Source organism: Xyrauchen texanus, chromosome 19 (assembly GCF_025860055.1).
Source record: "Xyrauchen texanus isolate HMW12.3.18 chromosome 19, RBS_HiC_50CHRs, whole genome shotgun sequence".
In the NCBI taxonomy this organism is placed as follows: Eukaryota; Metazoa; Chordata; class Actinopteri; order Cypriniformes; family Catostomidae; genus Xyrauchen; species Xyrauchen texanus.
Genome location: NC_068294.1, coordinates 12302568 through 12328278, shown reverse-complemented (window position 1 = coordinate 12328278; position 25711 = coordinate 12302568). Strand labels below are relative to the sequence as shown.

Here is a 25711-nt window from a genome sequence, read left to right as displayed (position 1 = left end):
GTCCTTATTAGTTATAGACCTCTTTTAGGATACCTTTATGGTGCTTTTAATGAGTAAATAATAATAAAAAAATTTGTTTTTGAGTGAACTATTCCTTTAAAGTGTAATTGTCTATTTAGAGCTTGCTTTCCCACTGATCTGGCAAACACATTCTGACTCATTGTACACACCCTAAACAGAACAGTTATTGTACCATATATATCTTTTTTTTTTTTTTTTAAATGATACAAAATTAAAAGTTAGTTCCTGTAAGCAGTTGTAGCAACACCTCCTTGTGATGTCTCTCATTCAGGTAAAAACAAGTCTTGGCTTTCTCCCAAGTCTTTGGAAAAAGATGGCAGTGCATGAAGGGAAATCTTCTCTTTCCGGATCTTTGATTGAAACTCTGCCAAGATTCCTTTTTTTGGGTTGCCCTCAGATAAAGAGTGCAGGGTAGTCTGCACATACAGTATCAGTAAACTCCTGCCATTCTAGAACAGGAATGAATTGTATAATGGTGTAAATGTGATAGATTCTGTTTTGTGCTTGTGTGTTGCAGTTGCTGGGAGCAGCATTCCTGGGTATTGGACTTTGGGCATGGGCTGAGAAGGCAAGTTCAACAGTACAGAGTAACACAGCGATTGGTGACATGGTTCAGATTCCTAATTTTGTTATTCTTGTTGTTGCCTATGCAACATGCTCATAAATTTAAACAGAAGCAAAAACATCAGCACTCTTTAACAGTGCAAATGATCTACAAGTACCCGGTTGTCTCGTGCAGTCTGCCTGATAAAGCAGCAGAATTCAAACTCAATGTCTCAACCTGTTGGGCTTCAAGTTTTATTGTACTAAAATAGATACAAGATGCTTTTTTTTTGCATTGAAACAAACACGTTTTAAAGCTATTCTAATGTAAATATTATTTTCAAAATGTGCTCTTCTATTCCGTAAATCACATTCAAAGATTCTATTCTATTCTAATGATTTTGTTTTACTCTAAAGATCATGTAGAATGTTCACTTCAATGCTTCTATTAATTTTTTTAATTCTCAGTTCTGTTTTTTTCTATCACACATTCTATTTTAAAGATTATGTTCCATTCTATCCTAAAGATATTCTACTCCTGTTACTTTTTACATTGTATGGCGCTGTAATATGCTTTTCAGTCTTGAATCAAAGTCTATTCTATTCTAAATGTTCTGTTCTGCACTGTCATATTTTACTCTAAATATTTTAAATATTCTTGTCCATTTTGTCCAAAAGATTCTATTCTATTCAATTTTTTTCTAAATACTCTATTCTGTGCATTCTGTCATAAATAATTTATTCTAAAGATTCAGTTCTATTCTATTTTAAAGATATTAAATTCCTGTTAGTTTTCACATTTTATGGCACTAAAAATATATGATATGCTTTATGCCTTGAATCAAAGTTATTCTGTTCTATTCTATTCTAAATTTTGTGGTCTGTTCTGTACTTCATATTTTAATATTCTATTCTATTTTTTAAATTCAGTTTTGTTTATATTTTACTCAAAAAATTATATTACCGGTATTAAGAATATTGTCTGTTTTGACCTAAATATTCTATTATTTTCTATTCGAAATGCTCTGTTCTGTTTGTTCCATCACAAAAAGTATATTTTATTCTAAAGATTCAGTATTTTAAATATATTATATTCCTGTTAGTCTTCAATTTGTTTGGCACAAAAAGAGAGATCCTTTTCTGCCATGAATCTGCTATTCTGTTCTATTCTATTTGATTCGATCCTATTGTCTTCTTTTCTATTCTCTCAAAGGTTTTATCTTGTTCTGTTCTAAATATGTTCTGTTCTATTCAATTGAATTCATATCTACTCTAAAGATTATATTCCACTATTCTGTTCTACTCTAAAGGTTTTATTCTACACTATCCTATACCACTCTAAATATACTATTTTATTCTATTCTATTCAATGGTCAACATTTTTTTTTTTGTGCTAAAGCCAATATCTAGAAAGTTGAGTGGCTGATGCCCAATATATTGCCCATATAAATGTTATCAAACAGTTTCATTTGAAATTTACAGATTTTGTAAATTACAGATTTTGTTTTTACTAAACATAATATTGACTGAAAATAAAAAAGATTTTTGTTAATTTTAGATGGTAGGTGGCATCTTCTTGCTTTTGTTTAGTCTTCACATTTTAGTAATGTGTGAATAACACAAATAAAAGAATGAAGTAAACAACTACTGTAATCTCAGTAGTCCTTTACCATGGATGGCATGTGCACATTTTCTCACAAAATATCATATCAAACTACATATAGTTCTCTTCTCAAGGTTCTTTTCTATTCTGTGTTTTAATTCCATTCCTGTTAGGCTTTCATTTATTTTATACTTAAAGAAGTGATGTGTGATGCTTTTTTGCCTTGAAACAATTTAAAGCTGTTCTGTGACTCCCTATGATATTTTCCTCCTATTGGTGTCTGTAGTTTCCTTTTAATACCCTTAAACTATGACATTTGAGAGCATATGGGTGGTATCCTTTATTTATTTCCATGGCAGCTTAATGTCACTGTTATATTCTGATGTTAAACCCATAATACGGTGCTGCGCTAACTCAATTATGATTTGCATTTATTGTGCCTATTCCCTCTGTGATTTGTCGTTCCCCTCAAAAGGTCAGGCTCGCTGTTATGTATTCACGCACGATAGGTGAATGCAATTTCTTCACACTAATTTGTTGTGACTTTAATGAATCAGTTGGCTGATTAATAACCTGGAAATTCCTCCAATTCAGTCCTTGATTGCTGTGCTAAATGACATGTGTTGAGCATATGGCACTTGTATTAATGTCTCACAAGTAAGGAACACCTTAACATAATGTAAATAATTAATAAAGTGGTTCATTTTTAATTTTCTAAATGTTAATCACGGAAATAAAGCGTTACGACTGGAGTCATTGAATTTGATTGGTGGAAGTTATGTTTATTTGAAATGTTCTTTAAAGAGGAATTCAGGGCCCTTTCCTGTTACACCATCATATCAAACCAGGGAGAAATGCACAAAGGGAGAAACACAAAGCAAAACATTGTTTGTATTTAGTGTCAGCATGGTCAAAAGCCTGTCTTTTGTCATGTGGTCACGCTGAGATTTCACCCTGGTGGGAAGAGACAAACTTGGAAGGCATGACTCCCTGTGGGGCGTTGCCCAAACACCGTCAATACGACGGCCTGTCAGGTGTCGGAGGAGTTTAATGTCAGGATGTGAACTCCCAACATTCTTTCTGATGTGTCTGGCCCACAGGGAGTGCTGTCAAACATTTCCTCCATCACAGATCTGGGCGGCTTTGACCCTGTCTGGCTCTTTATCGTGGTAGGTGGGGTGATGTTCATTCTCGGATTTGCCGGATGCATCGGTGCGCTCCGGGAGAACACGTTCCTGCTCAAATTTGTGAGTTCCACCTGCCTGACTGCTCTTTCTCACGTGTTTGTTTCCATTCTGTTTTCCTCTCTTCAAGGTTTATTTGTTTCCAGATATGGACAAATAAATGAATTAGTCATTGCAAAAGAATACATCCTGAGAATTGTTGTACGCCCTTAAGGGAGACTTAAAGAAATAGTTCGGCTAAAAATGTTGTTATCATTTACTCAACCTCATGTCGTTCTATACCTGTGTGATTTTCTATCTTCTGTGTTCTGTGGAACACAAAAGGAGGTGTTGACACTGCTCTTATGAATAGTGGAATGAATAGTGACCAGGGGCTATCAAGCTCAAAACATGACAAAAAATACCATAACAGTAGTCCATATGACTTGAGCACAGTCAGTCATATGAAAGCTTAAAGAACAGGCAAAATATAAGTTATCCACTGAAAATCTCTTCTCGGCTGTAGCTCTTAAATTTTCTTTGCACAATTTGAATATGGGCATATTCAAATTTGGCACACCACTATCAGTTTTGATACACAAGAATCGCTAATGTTTGCATCATTGATGAAAACCTGGCGTGACACGCCTTGACTCCACCTATTTCAATATATGCAAACATTAATTAGATTTCAGAGCGGCAGTAAAAGATTAGCCATGAATAATGACTTTTCCTCACACAAAGCTATCGCATGGCTTCAAAAGACTTGGAATAAATCGTATGAGTCATATGAACCATTTTCATGTTTTTTTTTATTTTTATTTTTATTTTTCTGAGCTTGTCAGTCTCTGGTCACCATTTACTTTCATTGTTTGAAAAAGAGTAGTGTCAACATTCTGCTGAACATCTTTTGTGTTTCACGGAACACCAGAAAGTCATGTAAGTTTGGAACGAGTAAATAATTGCTGAAATTACACTTTTGAGTGAAATGTCCCTTTAATAGCAACATAACAAAATAGCTTTTAGATAAGATCAGTTGGGCTATTTACCAGTATGTAAAGGGTAATCGCACTTTAACTGCATTATCTGTGTGTTTTCTCGTCTAGTTTTCAGTGTTTTTGGGCCTCATCTTTTTCCTGGAGCTCACAGCTGGCATTTTAGCCTTTGTGTTTAAAGATTGGATCAAAGACCAGTTGAACTTCTTCATCAACAACAATGTTAAAGCGTATCGGGATGACATCGACCTCCAGAACCTCATTGACTTTGCTCAAGAATATGTGAGTCAGCATTTGTCTACTCCTCTCATTTTCTGCTGTTCTATGGAACATCATGTCTGATATTCAGGTATATTTTGAATGCAAAAGATATATAAATATATACATGTGCTCCTCAGTTTATCAAACACTCTTTATATGGAAAACTTTAGGGTAGCTGAACAATGATTTAAAACTTACAATTTTGGTGTTGATGGTCATTTATAATCTCACTTCTGATGTCATATATTATTTCAGTGGTCGTGTTGTGGTGCTCACGGTCCGAACGACTGGAACCTGAACATCTATTTCAACTGCACCGATTCCAATCCCAGCCGAGAGAGATGTGGCGTTCCCTTCTCCTGCTGCGTTAAAGACCCTGCCGTGAGTGCCAGCGCCGATCATTTAATCTGTGTACCATTTGCCCTTTCATGTTCCTGTTTCAGCAGTTTAATTGTGTAGTTAACTTACACTGACAATAAAAAGTATGTGAACCCTTTTGAAATTAGCTGGTTTTCTGCATTAATTGGTCATAAAATGTGATCACATGTTCATCAAAGTCACAATAAGTATAGACAAGCACAATGTGCTTAAGTTAACAACACATTGAAAACATCCCATTAAACTTTCACAGTGCTGTGGAATAGAAGCGAGCCCTTGGATTTAATAACTGGTTGATCCTCCTTTGGCAGCAATAACCTCAACCAGTCGTTTCCGGTAGCGTCGGATTTGTCCTGCACAATGTTCAAAAGGAATTTTGGAACATTCTTCCTTATAGATCTGCTTCAGCTCAGCCATATTCTTAGGATGTCTAGTGTGAACATCTCTCTTGAGGTCATTCCATAGTGTCTTTATTTAGATAAGGTCTGGGCTCTGAATGGGCCACTCCAGATTTTCTTTTTGAAGCCATTCTGTTGTGGTTTTACTTCAATGTTTAGGCTCATTGTCTTACTGAGCTTCAGCTGGTGCACTGCTGCCCAGACATTATCCTGTAGGGTATCTTGATCAACTTAAGAATAATCTTTTTTCCTCAATGATGGCAAGCGGTTCAGGCCCTGAAGCAGCACCAAATCATGATGATCTCTCCACTGTGCTTCACCTTTAGGAGGATGTTTTAATGTTGTTATGTGGTGCCCTTTTTACACCATACGTAGTGCTGCATGTTCTTCCCATACAATTCAATTGTAGTTTCATCAGTCCACAAAATTTTTTCACAGTAGCGTTGCGGCATGTCAAGGTGGTAAACCAGAAATGTGGCTTTATTACAGATGCTGTTTTGAATGAGAAATAAATGACAATTCACTTGCATTCATTGTATGGTGCCATACAATTAGTGTAGTGTTTATGGTAATCCTGATGACTCATTTAAGCCCGCTATACACTAGGATATTTACTGTCCTTTATGATTGTTGCTTGCCATACTGTACATCGTAGCCGACTGCGGTCCCAGTGAACATGACTCAGGTTACAGGAGCATTGTGGAAAATGGCGAGATTTGCCCAGAGGAGCATTTTTTATTTCTGACAGTCAGGACATCAGCATTTCCATTGCTCCAATTCCACTCCATCATGAGAAAAGGCTAACATATAAAAAGAAAGATGGAGTTTGTCAAATAGGCCTATAATAATAATACTTCCTGATCACAAATACAGAAAATTTGAGAACGCAAGTGCAGGAGGTAGCCTACAGTCAAACCACAAGCAAATATTCATTGTGGAAATAAAAACACTTGTGGCATGAAAAATGCCAAACTTCTCCATTCACATTGGGGAAAACAAAAAAGGAGGGTTATAGGATGTCTTTCTCCTCTTTTAGATTAGTAACCTAGGCCATGCAAAATTTCTAAAATTCATATAGGCTGATAATACAGTTGAAGTCAGAAGTTTACATACACTTAGGTTGAAGTCAATAAAACAATTTTTTTAACCACTCCACAGATTTAATATTAGCGAACTATAGTTTTGGCAAGTTGTTAGGACATCTACTTTAATGTTATTTGATCAAATCTAGACAGGCCCCATTTCCAGCAACCATCACTCCAACATCTTATCCTTGAGTAATCATGCTAAATTGCTAATTTGGTTCTAGAAAATCACTTGCCATTATATCAAACACAGCTGAAAGCTATTTGGTTCGATAAATGAAGCGTAACATTGTCTTTGTGTTTGTTTTTGAGCTGCCACAGTATGCAATAGACTGGCATGTCTAAAGGTCAATATTTGGTCAAAAATGGCAAAAAAAAGAAACAGCGTTCTCTAGAATCTCGTCAGTCAATCATTGTTTTGAGGATGGAAGGCTACACAATGCTTGAAATTGCCAAAAAACTGAAGATTTCAAAGAAAGGTAATAGAAAGACTACAGTCTTCAAAGACAAAGGACAACTGGCTCTAACAAGGACAGAAAGAGATGTGGAAGGCCAGATGTACAACTAAACAAGAGGATAAGTACATCAGAGTCGCTAGTTTGAGAAATAGATGGCTCACATGTCCTCAGCTGACAGCTTCATTGAATTCTACCCGCTCAACACCAGTTTCATGTACAACAGTAAAGAGAAGATTCAGGGGTGCAGGACTTATGGGAAGAATTGCAAAGAAAAAGCCACGAAAAGGTTAGAGTGGGCAAAGAAACACAGACATTAGACAACAGATAATTGGGAAAGAGTGTTTTTGATCTTAAACTCATTGAGCTTTTCTGGGATCAGTTAGACTGTAAGGTGCGTGAGAAGTGCCCGACAAGACAGTCACATCTATGGCAAGTGCTACAGGAAGTGTGGGGTGAAATGTCACCTGAGTATCTGGACAAACTGACAGCTGGAATGCCACGGATCTGCAAAATTTCTGACACTGCCAGAACTTCATCGGTGGCTAAAGATCATCGCAAAGTCTATTACTCAGCCGTCGGGGAGCATATCACACTGAACATTGTAAGATTGCTGATTTTGCCCTACGAAGACATAAATCCTTTAGGATTCCCGAAATTTGTCTCAAGACGGCAGAATCGTAGCCAAAATCGTACAATGTGCACCAGGCTTAAGAGAGAGAGAGAGAATAATGAACTTCAAACAGCTGTGATAATGCATTAAACAAAATGAGGCGATACGAAAATGTAACAACTAAACACACAATACAAAACCTAAACTCTGTATACATGGTGTAATATTAATGATATTAATACATCATTGAGCCTTCTGTGGTGTGCCCTTTGAGTAATCTAGTCTGGACGGCCACTTCTAAGAGTGTACTAAATCGTCTCTATATATAGACAGTTTATTTAACTATGTAAAGATGAATATCTAATCTCTTCAAGATAACTTTGTAACCCTTCCAGCATTATGCAAATCAACAAATCTTGAGGTCTTTTGATATCTCTGTTTTGCGAGGCATGGTCCACATCAGCAGATGCTTCTTATGAATAGCAAACTTAGAATGTTTGAGTGCTTTTTATAAATCAAAGTAGCTCTAACCCACACCTCCAATCTAGTTTCTTTAATTGGATGACAGGTTTGCCAGCACCTGACTCTAGCTTTTGTCAGCGTCATTAGCCTAGGGGTTCACTTACTTTTTCCACAGCACTGTGAATGTTTAATGGGATGTGTTCATTAAAGATATTAAAGTTTATAATTGTTTGTGTGTTAGCTTAAGCACATTGTGCTTTGTCTATACTTGTGACTTCAATAACGAATAAACATTTTCTAACAAATTAATGCAGAAAACTTGTTTATTCCATAGGATACACATACTTTTTCTTGCCACTCTATTTTGCATATTTTGCTCTCTACTGCACACTTTGTGTTCTTGCATGCAACAAATTACCCAAAACATGAATGACGTTTAATCATAGAAGTAATTCAAAGATCTAATGAACATCTTGAAGCTTTAACATGAGCTCCTGTGTCTCAGAGAAAACGGAACATAGCTCAGGGATGTAGCTCCGGGTAGAGCACATGCTTTGCCCTTTGGGACTGGTGTAAAGAGTTTCTGTTCTGTTCTTTAGATTCTATCTTAAATATAATTATCATATAAATAGGCAAATTAGAGCTTTAAAAATTAAGGCATTAACCTATGTGATTAATTGGAAATTATTCATTTTTCATAATCGTGATTTATAATATACATTTATACATTTCGACATTAGATATTTAAATTTGATTCAGCTCCGTGTGAGTTCAAAATGCTCGTTGGAATAGGGTGGAACCTTTGCGTTGTGTCCAGAGAGGGAATTACGCTAATATACGCAACTGAAACACAAAATGATGGAGAAAGGACCTCTTTCAAAACAAACCCAGATGGGACTTATGACAAAAAAAATCAAGTACTTTGCGCTCTTTGTAAGTTAGAATTTTACCACAGAAGCATGTCAACTCTTAACTATCACCAACATGCAAAACACTATATGGCATTATTTTCTCCCATTGAGGTTCTTGTCTATGCTTCGCTCAAAGTTAATTTAATTTTAAATTTGTATCCAAATTAGTGCAATTCTATATTTATACTTGGGAATTATTTTTGGGGAAAAAGGTAATACTGTAAACATTATGGTTACGTTTTGTTTTTTCTTTCCTAAGATGGAAATAAATGCTTTTTTGACAAAAAGAGGTGTGTGTGTGTGTGTGTGTGTGTGTGTGTGTGTGTGTGTGTGTGTGTGTGTGTGTGTGTGTGTGTGTGTGTGTGTGTGTGTGTATATATATTTAAAAAATGTTTTTGCTTGCTTAATGACGGCTTCATCCAAGGTGGATATGCGTTGCGAGTGATTTCCTTCCATTGATGGCGATCTTTGGCAAGCGTTTGTAGATGTCCGGTCCAAGTGCTTCCATATGCTTTCCGGCTAAGGTTAAACGGCTTCATTATAAACTGTTCTGCTGATCTTTGGTAATAGCGTTTGGTGGTCGTTAGTACGCCACCTCGATGCCGTTTCCAGTGAGGGTCGTTTGTGCTTAGGAAAGCTTTTTGTGGTAGCCTATCCTCAGGCATTCTTAGCACGTGGCCAAGCCATTTCCAATGACGTTTGGTAATTAGTTCTGATAGCGGTAGTTGGATTCCGCATCTTCGCCGAATTTCCTCATTGGTGATTCTGTCTATAAGGCGAACATTCGTGATAGACCGTAGGCAGCGGTGATCAAATATTTCTAGTTTTTTGAGGTCCCCTTTCTTTATGTTCCACTTTTCGCTACCATACAGCAACGTTGCACGTACTGTTGCCATGTATACCATATATACTGTTGCCATATATATATATATATATATAAATACACTCACCTAAAGGATTATTAGGAACACCATACTAATACTGTGTTTGACCCCCTTTCGCCTTCAGAACTGCCTTAAGTCTACGTGGCATTGATTCAACAAGGTGCTGAAAGCATTCTTTAGAAATGTTGGCCCATATTGATAGGATAGCATCTTGCAGTTGATGGAGATTTGTGGGATGCACATCCAGGGCACGAAGCTCCCGTTCTACCACATCCCAAAGATGCTCTATTGGGTTGAGATCTGGTGACTGTGGGGGCCATTTTAGTACAGTGAACTCATTGTCATGTTCAAGAAACCAATTTGAAATGATTCGAGCTTTGTGACATGGTGCAGTATCCTGCTGGAAGTAGCCATCAGAGGATGGATCCATGTTCTCATTCTGTTTATGCCAAATTCTGACTCAAATTCAACCATCTGAATGTCTCAACAGAAATCGAGAATCATCAGACCAGGCAACATTTTTCCAGTCTTCAACTGTCCAATTTTGGTGAGCTCTTGCAAATTGTAGCCTCTTTTTCCTTTTTGTAGTGGAGATGAGTGGTACCCGGTGGGGTCTTCTGCTGTTGTAGCCCATACCTCGGTTGTAACGAGTGGTTATTTCAGGCAAAGTTGCTCTTCTATCAGCTTGAATCAGTCGGCCCATTCTCCTTTGACATCTAGCATCAACAAGGCATGCCGCCCACAGGACTGCCGCATACTGGATGTTTTTCCCTTTTCACACCATTCTTTGTAACCCTAGAAATGGTTGTGCGTGAAAATCCCAGTAACTGAGCAGATTGTGAAATACTCAGACCAGCCCGTCTGGCACCAACAACCATGCCACACTCGAAATGGCTTAAATCCCCTTTCTTTCCCATTCGGACATTCAGTTTGGAGTTCAGGAGATTGTCTTGACCAGGACCACACCCCTAAATGCATTGAAGCAACTGCCATGTGATTGGTTGATTCGATTTTTTGCATTGATGAGAAATTGAACAGGTGTTCCTAATAATCCTTTAGGTGAGTGTATAAGTAACATTTCAGCACTTTCAAAATATGTGATTAATCGTGATTAACCATGAAAAATTAGGTGATTAATCACAATTAAAAAATGTCATTGACTGACAGCACTAATACATATATAATTTATGTACATTTTTGATTTAGATCTAAACATTCTGATCTTAAAATTCTATTCTGGTCTTTCCTAATGGTTCTTTTTAAAGATTCTGCTCTGGTATAGCCTAAATATTCTGTTCTGTTCAAAAGATTCTGTCCCAAATATTCTATTCTGCTTTATTCTAAAGATTATGTTCTATTCTGTTGTGTTCTAAACATTCTATTGTGATCTATAAAGATCCTGTTCTATTTTTAAAAATCTATTATTTTCTGTCTTCTACAAAAACAATATTTTATTCTAAAGATTGGAAATGTTTAATGATGAACATGTTTTCTTTTACTCTCTAGGAGGATGTCCTGAATACACAGTGTGGCTATGATGTGCGGCTTCAAGGGGTGAGTCCTTTATAACTAGTTAGTTTAAAGCTTTACAATTGCTCATATCCATAATATATGCTTTATCAAAAAAATGTCATACAGTTTAGAAATCATGTAGAGAAACACTAGAAGACTGTGTTCAGACTAGCATCTGCAGGGAGCATAGAAGGGTTAAGCTCAAGTTAGATTGTGAGAGCATTTGAGTTCCTCTTGTTCTGTTCCTTAATAGCAGTTTAAGCCTTAAAGGTGATAATTAGCTTCTAGTTTTAGCCACGGGAAATTGTGGAGCTCTATAATTGTGAAGTCAGTGGGTTATACCAGCCCAGTGCCTCTCAGTATGGGTGGGGTGACACTTTGCCATGAAGAGAACCATGGTGAACCGTGGGTGTACAGTAATTATTCTGTAGACATGGATACTCTTTCTTTCACAATCCAACTTTCAAGAGATTTATGCTGGTTTTATTTGGTTTCAAACATGTTGTGTGAAACAAGCAAGTTCATTTTGAATAATTAACTAGGCCTGGGCAATATAGTAATCTGGGCAATCTAAATATTTTGATTTAAGTCTATATTCAATATATTTCTTAATATTTATATTTACTTTGAAATTACTTTTTTTCAGTTAAAGGGACCCTAATTTTAATAAATTGTTGAATAAAAGTTTTGAATCAAAACATTTAAATGGACAATTCGAATTAATTCATGACAAAATGTTTTAATCAGAGACTATATTAAAACATCTGTCTTAACCTGTTCAACTTTGTGGACCCGGGGTGCTAAATCACAAAAAAAAGATTACGCTTAAAATGCTCTAAATGTCTAAAATGTTTCTGTAAATATAATTCAGGCATATGTGGTATTGTTTGACAGCTTTGAATCTGACCTTTTTCATAAATATCCATCTCTTCATCATTTGTGTTACATAAAATAACCAAAAAAGGCCTGAAAACCTCTGTATGTCAAATAAGCGCCATCTAGTGGTTATGTGGTAGAAATATGAATATGAACGTAACAGTCTTATCCAAGTCATATATCAACTGAAAGCTCTCATTCTCAGTAATGTGACTACATTATATTTTGTTACATTTATACCTCAGTTTAAAAGATTTTCAAAAGAATCACAAAGTGAAATATGATATTTGTAAGACATCAAATACAAACGTCTCTTTGTATGCACTGATCACTGCTGCTGTAAGCCCCAAATAGCTTTATATAAAAACGTATACATCTGCTTTTACTTTAGGATGTTTTCAAAAAAATATATAGTATTTTTTTTACTTGTCTGTGAGCTTGCTTGTGTGAATTATCCAATGTTATATCTTAGATGTCCAGAACAAAATATGCAGTCCTGCTGGAAAAGCATGCTACTAAAATCATCAGAATTTATAATTTTTTTTGAATATTAATGATACATTGTTATACATCATCGCAAAGGGGGGAGGATCTCAGCTTTCTAATGACATTTAGATTGAGCTTCTAGTCCACTCAGAGGTTGAGATATTCAATAAAAAACTGGGGGTGGTGCATTAACTGAAAATTAGACTGAATGTCTATGAACGAGCACATCTGTTAGGGCTAAAATGCGTTATTGTGCCACCTACATTTCTGATCGGCATTTTGTGATGGAAGGTGGAAGAAAAATTGTTCTGAAATAAATGAGACAATTTTTTGACAGTTAGTGCACAGTATGTGTAAATGATAAGCTTTTAAATTTGAGTGTGAAAAGTGCTGGCGGCAGCCCAAAAAATGCTCCAGAGTTACTACAGAGTTTACAATAAGTAAATATTGAAAATAACTCAACAAGGAAAGATTGTGAAAAAAAGTCTACAGACACGATCTTTTGGAAACTTAATGACCATATAAAAAGCTAAATAAAAAGCTTGACAGATAAAAATCACCACAATATTCACAGTGTTGCTAAATGTTGACAACGCCAGCAAAATCATTGCAAATTTACAGTGTATTTTCAATGCATCACCCAGCCCTACTAAACACCAACTTTTCAATACTCTGGATTTCTGTATTCAACCTCTGGAGGTAATTTGGAAAAGGGTGTGTAGAGGAACTGAAAGATATAAGGTCAACAAAGATCTGAGATGAATAAGTCCACAAGCCACTAACTGTAATACAGCTGGTTTCCTCGCCTTTCAAGACTTCCTACTGGTTCGGAGTTACATTTCCAAAGTCTTTTGTGTCTTCCTCCCTGCAGGGACAAAAGAGTCTATGGAGAACATGTTTGTATAGTGCACAAAAGCCAGATTGTGTGGTTTTCTCTTTCTTCACCTTCAAATGTAACTGTCAACTCCAATTACATCTTTTCATCTCCTTTCCCTCCCAGAATGCAATAGACAGTAGTTAAAGACATTCCTGTATGTTTGTATAATACAAGCTGGATCTTCCCTATGTTAGGTTGTATGTGCTGAGCTGTGTTATCAGTGTGACATTTCAACATTACTTTGTGTGGGAGTGAGTACCGCCTGTGTTCCAGAGAGGATATTTGTTCTTAAATGGATTAATGCTCAGGTCTGCCAAGGTGAAGGCCTAATTGTTTTTCCTGGACATGTGTAAAGATTAAAGGTTAGCTCAGTGAGAGAATACCAATATGTTCTACACCTTGCACAAGATTCAGTAACTTAATTACAAGTGCATGAGTTGCATGTGGTAAACATTTGAAATGAGGAGGAAAAGAACCTTCTATTTTTTCCCCAATGTAAATTCATTTTCCAGTTGCAATTGATGTTTACCCAGTTTCTGAATTAAAGGCTTATGGATCTCCATTTACTTTACAACTGGGACTTTCATGAAGCAAGCAATACTATATTATTTCTGTATGTTTTTTTTAATCAAAACAGTCACATCGAAGTATCATCAAAGTCTGTATTTTTAAAGGAACAGTTCACCCACAAATGAAAATCATGTCATAATTTACTCACCCTTATTTCATTCCAAACCTCTGACTTTCTTATGTGGAACAATTGTAATCCATATAGCACTAAAAACAAGAACAAGCTTCTCTCATGCGCTCATGAATGCTCAAAGGATGTCAAGACTGAAATCTATTACTGTTAGTTTTCAGAAAACTTGAAATATGACACAGTGCATTGATTACTTTTATGATACTCTTGGGTGCTCTTTTTAGCTTGTAAGTGTGTTACTATCAACTGCAGTTGTATGGAAACCGGACCAGAAAATGCATTAAAATATCTTTTGTGTTCCGGGTCACATTTTATAAATGGTGCCTTTTTATATAAAAAAAATTCCTGGATTTTTTCCCCTTTTTCTCCCAATTTGGAATGCCCAATTCCCAATGTGCTTTTTTTTAAAAATCCTTGTGGTGGCATATTGATTCGCCTCAATCCGTGTGGTGGCGGACGAATCCCAGCTGCCTCAGCGTCTGAGACTATCAACCCGCGCATCTTATCACGTGGCTTGTTGAGCACATTGCCACGAAGACATAGCGCATGTGGAGGCTTCACGCCATCCACCGCGGCATCCACGCACAACTCGCCACGCACCTCGCCAAGAACGAACCACACTATAGCGATCACGAAGAGGTTACCCCATTTGACTCTACCCTCCCTAGCAACTGGGCCAATTTGGTTGCTTAGGAGACTGAAGACTCCTGGCTGGAGTCACTCAGCACGCTCTGGGATTCGAACTAGCAGACTCCATGGTAGCCAGCGTCTTTACCACTGAGCTACCTAGGCCCCAAATGAACTATATATGGTGTCTTTAACTACTATGTACCAACATAAACCTCCTGAGATCTGAGCCTGACTGCTGAGTGGATTTTCTATTTCCCTTTTTGATATGTAACTAGTAGCACCTAATGAACATGCAAAAAATAAAAAAAGATTATAGAGCCAATTGTTTTCCTAAAAATAGATGGCAACATAAGTGCACAGCGGGACTAAGTTGTGACATTTTAAATAATACCATGCTATAGAACTTCAGATTTTTTTATTAAATTGATTATTAAGTTTCCAGGAGTGTTGATTATTCATGTTTTTGAGACGTTACAGACATTACATCAGAAATTAGCATTATAAATGTACTGATTATGATTGTCCCATGTCTGCCAGACTTGTTGAGTTGTCCAAACATCATCTGCAGCTTGAAACCCTTTTGATCAGATTTTAGGAGTTAATAACTTAGCTGCATATAGAGCAAAAGAATACTCCCTTGCTACCTATTTAGTGAACGACTTAACCTCCAATGTGCTGCCTGTCTGCACTGATCTCAGAACAGTTCGAAATGCATCTTATTTTCCTCCATAACTCCATATAAACCTCTGAAAGCAAAATGTTTCCACTTATGGATGAACCAATTGATTCCAAATATTAGACAAATCTGAAATATAAGACAAACTCTGCTGTGTTCTGCACCATGTTGTTTTGTCACATTACTCTGTATGTTGAAAGTTTAACCCTTTACTGACAGCTCAGAGACTTCTATAAGACTAAATAGAACGTCCACGCATGTGTACGCGGGGTCACACGAGGTTAAAATACACACAATACAATGCACATATTGTTTAACAATGTGTTGTTTTGCTAAATTCTCACGTGACTGTCATATGCTACTACTGAAGTTGAGGAACAGGTAGGTTTAGATAAGGATGAGGGTTTAGATTATGGTGAGATTAAGGATTAGAGGTAAGGTTAACAGTGTAACTACAGATGTAATTAAATGCAGGTACTTTAACTGTAAGAACAATGCAGCAACACGTATTTACATAAGTCAATTTTATCAGGTTAAGTACATGGTAGTTAAAGACACCTAATATAAAGTGGGTGTTCTGCATAATAAAGTAAGGCCACGTCCACACTAAGTTTTCGTTTGACAACTTATTGATTTCACTATGCTTATGCCTGAAGTCTTTTGAAAATGCTGTCCTTTACACCTCATACTTTAGAAAATGACGATGTTGATGAGTTTTCAAACTTAAACAAATTAGTGTGGACATGGTGTCGTATGGGTTTGGAGTGAAATGAGGCTAAACTATGACATAATGCTCATTTTTGGGTGAACTATCCCTTTTAAGCAGTTTTTTAGATTGCTTTAAACAAATATCTTCAGTAATACAGTAATGTGCATATTTTGTGTCTTCCATCTGTTACTGCTACTGTTGTTTCATTATTATTAATAATAATAATCACCTTATGTTCACTATAATAATTAACAAATCCTTTGTAAACACTGTAGCTCTAATGATGATGGCAGGCATAGAGATGCAGCTTTGATTTACCACTGAAAACTGACCCACTCTCAGATTTTGAGTTAATTTCCATTCTGATGTGACCTACAGTAATGATGTCCGAGTGGGTGTGTTGTGTACTCTGTAATGAGTCCGTCCATTTCCACCAATTTAACTCATTTTCAGACCATTTGTAAACTTGATAGGTGAGCGTTATTCTCTTGACTGGGTAATAAACTACTGAATAGTGCTGCCTTTTGTCATGTGAAATCTTTCACACCTATTTCAGACTTACTATCTTATATTTACAGATGCTGTCTCCCTCTTAAACTTTATCCACTGACATTGATGTTGGACAGTGATAATTGAATGTATTTTTTCATTGTGGATTGTATATTTTATTGTTGTGGAATAAATGTGTCTTAGTTATTTTCTCATCAAGATTATTTGAGGAGGAAAAAATGCCCCTGAATGTACATTTATTAATTAAAATAATCATTTTAATAGGAGTTGGATCAGCAGAAGTACATTTACACGAAGGGCTGTGTGGGACAGTTTGAAAAGTGGCTTCAAGACAATCTGATCATTGTAGCTGGAATTTTTGTCGGTATTGCGTTACTACAGGTAAGGATAATGCTCATAGAAATGCTTTAACCAAATTTTAAAGCACTTTTACTTCAAAGATGTTGTTATAAATGCACAGCTTTGCCTGCGGACCAAACTGTTAAAATGGCCTTATATGAATGTCAAGTAACACTACCACCTTTTGGTTCAACGTTGAAAATACAGCTTGATATGCATAATGGATGGCTGTTGGCCATATTTCAGCATTACATGCAGTTAAATTGAAAATGAGAGCACTTTGAAGGCAAATATTGATTTTATTTCTCCTCTGTAATGTATTATTTTTCATACTATGCAGATTTTCGGGATATGTCTGGCTCAGAACTTAGTGAGTGACATCAGAGCAGTCAAAGCCAATTGGTGACCATTTGCAGAGGGCGAGAGGTGACCGTGACCTCTGTGGGTGACCTTGTGAGATTATGGCCAAGAGTGTATTGCAACAGAACACTGTTTACATACCATTGAGCTGGGAAGCTCCGCCCTGTTTAAACCTGTGGACATTTAATGTAAGCTGACTGTACAAAATGGACTCTCAATATATAATTAGTTCCTTTTTAAAAAAATACAAGCTCTTATGAAGGCTACACAGAAGCAGAAATTGAGATGACATGCTGAGTTCAAGCAATGATATCTCGGACACCTCTAGGTCGAACACTACCTTCTTTTGACGTTATTATAATATTCACCAGACTTTCCTTCATGTTTTGGAATAATGTCGAGCAGATGGTGTTTTTAACCTGTGGACCAATTGCTTATTTGAAACACAACAAATCAACCACTGTAACTTTAAACAGAGGAGCCATGAACTAACAAAGCCTTACTGCAGTGCACTTCTTTATACACTCTGATGGGTTAAGCTTTTACACAGCCTTCTGTCTGTCGGCCAGTCGAGTTGATGGACAGTTGGACTCTTACCTCTGATTGGCCCTCTGTTGCACAGAGGCAGCCAGTCAGAATGATATACTTGATAATTACACATAATGTGTTTATTTTTGTGAGTTCAACCACTACTGTTGGGGAGGTTTCTAAATGATCTGTTATTTGTCTGTTTAGCTATATTTTGTTTCCTCCATTCTCTTTTTTTTTTTTTTGGTTGGCTCTGTGGCTTAAAAGAGTATAAAATAACTTAACCGCTATCCCAGACTCGCTTGGGAATCTTTTCATTTTCGCTACTCTGCTAGGTTGTAGTGATATGCTATAGTGACACTAAAATTGTATTCTAAATATGATGCTGCTTTAACTCGTATAAAATATATATCGCTATACTAACTTTCTAAAGAGACCATGGGTGGAAACACACTTTAGATCATGCACAAACACACAAATTGCTTTGTGAAATATGACGTGAATGCACATGTAATGGACAGACTTTGCATATGATCACATGCTTTATTGAGTCCTATAGCGATAATAGAAAAAGCCTATGGCTGTCACACAGCTTATGGTCAACCAACTGCCCTTTATAACAGCTTTATTTACTATTCACTCTCTCTCTGTCCCTCTTTCTTTCTCTGCGCCTTAAGGCTAGAGAGATGCATGCTATCGGCTATAAAAAATGCATGCCAATGCAGACCTCTTTGAGCACATGCACACGTGCATATGTGTGTGGACGTGTATTCATTACACTACCATAGTCATACCAGTGAGTTTTGACCTAGCTGTGTTTATCCTCCTATATTCAGAAGAGTTAGCTATATTGAGCCGTGAACTTAACACTAACAATGTGCAAAGATAGACAATGTATTGCCGATGTTCTTTATGTAGAACGTGCTCGGGAGGTGTCATGCATGTCAGGCTGATTTGATTCAGTCCTGTTTAATAACCTCAGATCTATTTGAACATTCTGTATTAACTGTGTTACGGTGTCAAAGTGAAATGTGAGATTTTTTTACTGTGGTTTTGCTGGGAGGGGGGTTGCTGACTGCATCTGCCTGTGTATATAAAAGGGCAAGTCTTCTATTGCAGATACAAGACAGATAAAATTCTATAGATGATGTTTATCCTCCTTTTGTGCTCCCAAATGCATTAATCTCACAAAATCTGTCAAAAATATGTAATATTTTATTATTTTTACATTTCAACCCAAAATGCAAAAGATAGGAATAAGTAAATAATTATGTTTTTAAGATGAAGCCTATTTTTAACATTAGTTTCATTACATTAAGTACATCCTCCACTCCCCAGTTCTCATTACCGTAACACAAAATAAAAGCATTCTCATTAGCTTAATAAAAAATAAAAATAATTCTGATCAAAATGCAAAAAAAAGACCCAAATGCAAAATTAAAATCGTTTTCATTCCATAACACTAAATAAAAATTATTCTTATTACCTTAATGTTAAATACAAATTATTCTCATTACCGTAATGCAAAATAAAAATCATTCACATTCCCATATTGCAAAATAAAATTCATTTTCATTCCCGAAACTCTAAACAAGTCATTCTCATTACCTTAATCTTAAATACAAATTATTCTCATTACCATAATCTTAAATAAAAATCATTCTCATTACCTTAACCTTAAATAAAAATTATTCTCATTTCCATATTGCAAAATAAATATCATTCTAATTTTCATAAATCTAAATATAAATCATTCTCATTACCTTAACACTAAAAATTATTTATTCTCATTTCCATAATGCAAAATAAAAATCATTCTCATTACCTTAATGCAAAATAAGAAATTATTCTCATTACAGTAACGCAAAATACAAATCTTTCTCATTATCGTAATGCAAAATAAAAATAATTCTCATTACCTTAAGGCTAAATACAAATAATTATCATTACTGTAATGCAAAATAAAAATTATTCTGATGGCCCAATTGCAAAATAAAAATAATTCTTATTGCCGTAGCACAAATAACAGAATAATATAATGACCGAAATGCTAAATAAAAGTAATTCTCATTACTGAAATGCAAAATAAAATAATTCTCATGACCGAAATGCAAAATAAAAATCATTATCAATGCATTCATGCAAAATAGAAATCTTTATCATTACCAAAATTAACGAATGAATGACATGATATGGCGCATTTCTGGTACTAAACTCAAAGCACTTTATACAGTGAACAGGGGACTCTCCTCAGCATCCACCTGGATGATGTGACAGCATGGTGCGCTAGTACACTCACCACACACCAGCTATTGGTGGAGTGGACAGAGTATAGTTATAGAGCCAATTAATGGATGGGGATTATTTGGAGGCCATGATTGATAAGGGCCAATGGGGGAATTGGAAATGCAAAATAAAAATAATCCTCATTATCAAAATGCATAAAACATTTTACCGTAATACAAAAACTATATAATATTTAATAATTTATATATCATGCTAGTATTTATTGTAGTGCATTTAATGCTGATTTAAATAATAAATAATACATTTTATTGAACTTTTTTGCTGTAATACAGTAAACAGTTACTGTAATGAGAACCATGTCTAGATTTATTACAGTAAAGAGAATTTAGAGGGGAAATGTGCTTAATTGTAATGACAAAATATAATAATTTATAACTGTTCTAAAAATAGGAATCATTTTCTTCATGCAAAATAAATGTAATTATTTTTGGGTTAAAATCTGGAAATGTTTTTGTTGTTGGGTTTACTCAAATTTGCTTTTTATGTTATCTCTCTCTCTCTCTCTCTCTCTCTCTCTCTCTCTCTCACATACACACTCATATCATGCAATGGTCTTTTTCTATCTTTTACATTTTGTTATTTTATTTTATTAAATTTTTATTTATTTTTTTAAACAAAAAACTAAAATTCCCTTTGGGAAACTCTTGCATATCATGAATGTAAAGATCATCTTTCATGTATTACTAATGTTATGTCATGTATAACTTACCCTTCAAAGTGCAGTGCACAAACTGATGTAAATAAAAGTAATGTTTGTCTGATTGTAGGCACACAACTGAAAATCATTGAGAAGCTGTGTTTGTGTAAGGAATTAGTCATTCCTTGTGCATACATTGGCTTAATTTTTGAAAGTAGTGCTTTTAAGCAGTTTTTATGTGCTGGTTCATCAAAAACAGCTTTGATGATGGTGGTAAAAACCAGTGAGCCTTTTCCACTGGACTCTCTCTCTCTCTGTACCAGCTGTGATAGTTTTCACATTACAAAAATGTAAAATGTTTGCAAATATGTAAGCACAGTTATATCAGATGAGCTGACGTTAATTGAGTGCCTGTTAACCAATCAACATTAAGAACTGTTGTACAAAACCTATAAGGTTATTACTGCGCAAATGGTGAACATTTTGTGGTTGGTGAATGCACATCAGAATATTTTTTTGAATAATTAACAAGATGTAGTCTTGCTCAGCATTATGCTTGATATCTCACTTGTCACTTTTATGCTCTTTTAAATATGAATTGTCAAACCTTTAAGGTGATGTTTTGTTTACATTCCCATACTAATTATCAAAGTGTCTTCACATAAATCTTTGGACTCTACCTCATCATGGAGAACTATTAATGAATATTATTGGAGTCATTACTCCAATGCATCCATTGTGAACATTCTTTAGAAAACCTACAACTTTAGTTAGATACAAACCATATGTAAACTAAACAAATAATGATACTAGAATGTCTGAGAAACAAATCATGGAATGCAAAAAATACAAATGTCAAATTGTTATTTGAATGTTGTGAGTGAGATTTATAAGGTTTCAATGTATTTTTAAACCAGACCATTTGTTAAAGCAGATCCGGTTCTATTATGGGCATCTCTATTTCAGGACTCTTTTTGCAAACAGGCGGGTTCTCTGTAATCAGATGTCATGTCAAATTGAGGACTTTACGTAGTTTATTGTCTTGGCATTTGTTATCCAACATCATTGCATTAACATAACGCCAAAATACTCTCTAGAACTGAATAATTAATAGTGCACTTGCAGACCTAAAGCATTTCCTCTTCTCTCTGTTGTATGATTCTATGATTGTAGTAACATGGTAACAACCTCATCATTTCAATTAACAGAAAATTAATATTGTGGATTTAGATTGTGTATGGAAATATTTTTTTTTTTCAGTAGTTTTAATGTTTTGTTTGATGTGTTTTTTTGTAACTCTTGTCCAAATTTCCATTTAGCATCAACAACTTTTCTTGTGGGAGATGGTCTGTTACACTGTACACTATGTTAAAAGATATGCTTTTTCTTTTTCATAATAAAAACAAATATCTATGACATTTTGGGTTTAATCTCATTGAACTAAGATCTTTCAAACATTTAATTAAAAAACTGATGTACAGATGGGTCAGTGCTGGCATTGCCAGCTGAAGTTTTCTCAAAAATGAACTCATCAATCATACAGTAAACCTACTGTGATATATTATGTAATTTATGTTCTTTCTCAATTTCAACAAGGTCAAACAATTTAAAATGTAATTGACCAGTGGTTGGCCTGTTCTTTTGATGCATTTCAGGATTAAGTAAGATGGAGTGAAGACATCACAAAAAACAAAACGTGCTATCATTAATCTTAATATAACTTAATTAAAACATTTTTAAAGAAACAACCAAAAAATGTGACTTGAATCTTTAATAACCATCATAAATGGCATAGGATAACACTAGGAAATGCTGACAACTCAAAATGGCTTTTCAAAAATCTATATATGGGAGAGTGGGGCTAGTTGTCACACATAGAGGTTTTAACAAGGGCCTATATAGTGTAATGGCATTCCCCACTGTCTTGTATTTCAATAGGTTTTTTGTAGTCAAGATTTGAAGGTTTGTGCCTAAACAGAAATTTTTTACATAAAAATGTAACATGTAGAAATGTATTTCACAACAAGTTGTTTTTGCTACCTTAAATACTTTTTTAAACGGGGTAAAATATATGTACTCAGACACAGTATAGATCAGTGACATACATATTTCTAGCCTACAGCCACATCCACACTAATCTGTTTTCATTTGAAAACTCCTTTTTCAGTTTCTTAATGTATTTATTTCCAAAGTATGTGTTAATGGAGATTTTCGAAAGCCTCGGTGGAGGACAAACATTGTACAATGTTTTTCAAATAGTGTTGATGAGCTGCGTAAACCTAAAATAAATAAGTTTTAAAACAAAACGTATTAATGTATTCGTTGCTATGGCCACATCCATACTAAACCATTTTCAATTTCATTACTTCAGTGTTTTTCAAAGTATGTTTTCGGTGGAGAAAAACGCTGTTCTAGTGTTGATGAGCACCGTAAGCGTAGCCAAATGAATGCGCTTTCAAATGAAAATGTATAAGTGAAGACGGCCACATCCACACTAATCAATTTCCGTTTGAAAGCTCCGTTTTTAGTTTCCTAACGTCATCGTTTTCCAAAGTTTGCGGTTTTCAAAACACTCCATTTTTGGTGGAGGAAAATGGCATTCTAGCATCAATGAGAGGCGACACACAGTGAAATTGATGCATTTTTCAAATAAAGTCCTATTAGTGTAGATTAGAGGATAAGGCCACATCCACACTTAACCATTTTTCATTTGCAAACCTCATTGTTTTTCAAAGTATGCAGTAATGGAGTGCGTTTTTGAAAGTCTCAGTGGGGACAACATTTTCGGTGGAGGAAAACGCTGTGTGAATGAGCGGCATAAACATTGCCAAATGAATGTGTTTTCAAGTGAAAACGTATTGGTGTAGATGTTGCCTATGTTCAAGCGGGAAGACTAGCAGCTGTACATCATCGCACTATTAGCTGGGTAATTCCCAGCCAATCACATGTAAGCTAATGCTTTATAAGTCTGCTCACAATCTATCACATTGCTGTTTCAGTGTGCCAACTCTGCAACCTCCACCACCCCACCACCACCAGTTGAGTCCTGTCCTGCACGGGGGTAGGCTCCTCGTCCCTGCCTCCTATTTCCAGCAGGATATGACAGTTCGAGTACAACTTCTTCGGACCGCCAGACGGGACTTACGCCAAAGAGAGACATTACTTTTCTGTTTTATATTCATCAAATAAATTTAATCTTAAATTTCACTCCCAAGTCTTCCTGATAGAACAGCGTTTTCCTTGTTTGGAAAGTGGTGTTAAGAAGCTGAAGATGAAGTTTCAAAATGAAAACAGGTTCGTTTTCATTTAGTTCTCATTAATTTTGCTATGTTTACACCTCTTATCTACACTAAAACTCCACCGAGACTTTTGAAAACGTTCACCATAACTGCATATTTTGAAAACTGATGATGTTAGCAAACTGAAAATGGAGTTTAATGACTTCAACGGATTTGTAGGAACGTTTAAGTTTAAAATAGTTGTAAAATATTATTAATAATACAGAATCTTCCACTGCAATTGAAGAGTGCCCAAACATTGCATAAAAACAAATGAGGTAGATAAAAAAAATATAATGACTATGACCACTAGATGGTGACAAACATTCACAATTTCAAAAAGCATTAAATCCCAGACATTCACTTAAACGCATCGTCTCCTTTATGATCTGCTATGTTCTCCTCTTTCTTTAGTACAATATTTTGTAATGCTGACATGAGTAAAGCAGAAACATTTACCAGATTCTTTATGCAGTTACTCGCTCTTTGACAGGAGCTGTCATTAAATACTGTGTCCAAATCTCCTAGTGTTCATTAAGTATATTTGTTTGTGCTGTGTTTGGTTTATTTGTTCTCTTTCAATATGTTAAACTTATCTGTACAAAATGTTTTTGCACTGGAACTTCCAGTAGTTAGTGGCTGCTGTGCTTTTAACATTAAGTGTTTTTTTATGCTTCCACCAATTAATATTGAATCAAATAATGCTGAAATATTAAACTTATATGGCTAGGGTCGGATTGTGTCAGTCAGTGTCTGCCTGTCTCATCTCAGGCTCTTCATTTAATATTTTCCAGAGAGGATTTTTGATAGGATCAGTAGATTGAAGGTGCATCACCATGTTGCCTAGAGGCAGGGAGATTCCATGTAGCCTTTTTTATTTTTTCCACAGAAAGCTTCTGATCTGCTTTCCCATGTGCCCGTGCCCTTTCAACATATGGCTGAACCCTGACTGGATTACTCAAAGGCTTAAAGCTGGGATGTGACATTTCAATTGGACTTTAAGTTGTCATGGCACAATCTTCTAAGGTGGTCTATAACCTTAAAGAAAATCTAGTTTGATGGTAGAATACTATATGAAACCAGCCAATGTCTGCACATTTTTATAGTGACTCATTCTGCATCGACTTTTGTTTTTATCTATTGATCAGTATTTTCACCCACAGCTTTCGTGAAGACAGGATTTAGCAATTATTACATCTATATGTGAAACAATTGGGGAAAATGCTTTCATTTGTTCTGTCATCAAAACAGCTTTTCCTCTAACAAATTATGACATTACATGTGACAGCGAGCTTTTAAAAGACCTTCAACTCAAATGAACTGACAGACTGATTCACCCACATCTCTTTTAAAGGAATATTTTCTCAATCGACAGCATTTGTAGAGTAATGTTGGTAAAACAAATTATTTTGACTTAAAACTAGATTACAGTGCAATGGAAGTGAATGGGGGCCAGTCCATAAACATAAAAATACACACTTTTTCAAAAGTTTAGCCACAAGATGTAAACAATA

General features: G+C 35.5%; 1 protein-coding gene across 2 annotated transcripts in view; it reads left to right on the top strand.

Moving 5' to 3' along the window:
- The window catches only part of tspan17 (tetraspanin 17), a 38313-nt gene extending 14039 nt beyond the window's left edge, over nucleotides 1-24274 (top strand). Inside the window, exons 2-8 of one of the 2 annotated variants that reach the window (XM_052150092.1) lie at nucleotides 539-589; nucleotides 3268-3414; nucleotides 4437-4607; nucleotides 4842-4967; nucleotides 11279-11326; nucleotides 17013-17129; nucleotides 17428-19588. In XM_052150092.1, coding sequence (XP_052006052.1) covers nucleotides 539-589; nucleotides 3268-3414; nucleotides 4437-4607; nucleotides 4842-4967; nucleotides 11279-11326; nucleotides 17013-17129; nucleotides 17428-17493 — 726 coding nt within the window. In that variant the 3' untranslated portion in view covers nucleotides 17494-19588. Of the gene's footprint in view, nucleotides 1-538; nucleotides 590-3267; nucleotides 3415-4436; nucleotides 4608-4841; nucleotides 4968-11278; nucleotides 11327-17012; nucleotides 17130-17427; nucleotides 19589-23918 lie in introns of those variants that run through there. The other variant, XM_052150093.1, reaches the window with a different exon arrangement.
- The last annotated feature ends 1437 nt before the right edge of the window (nucleotides 24275-25711 follow it).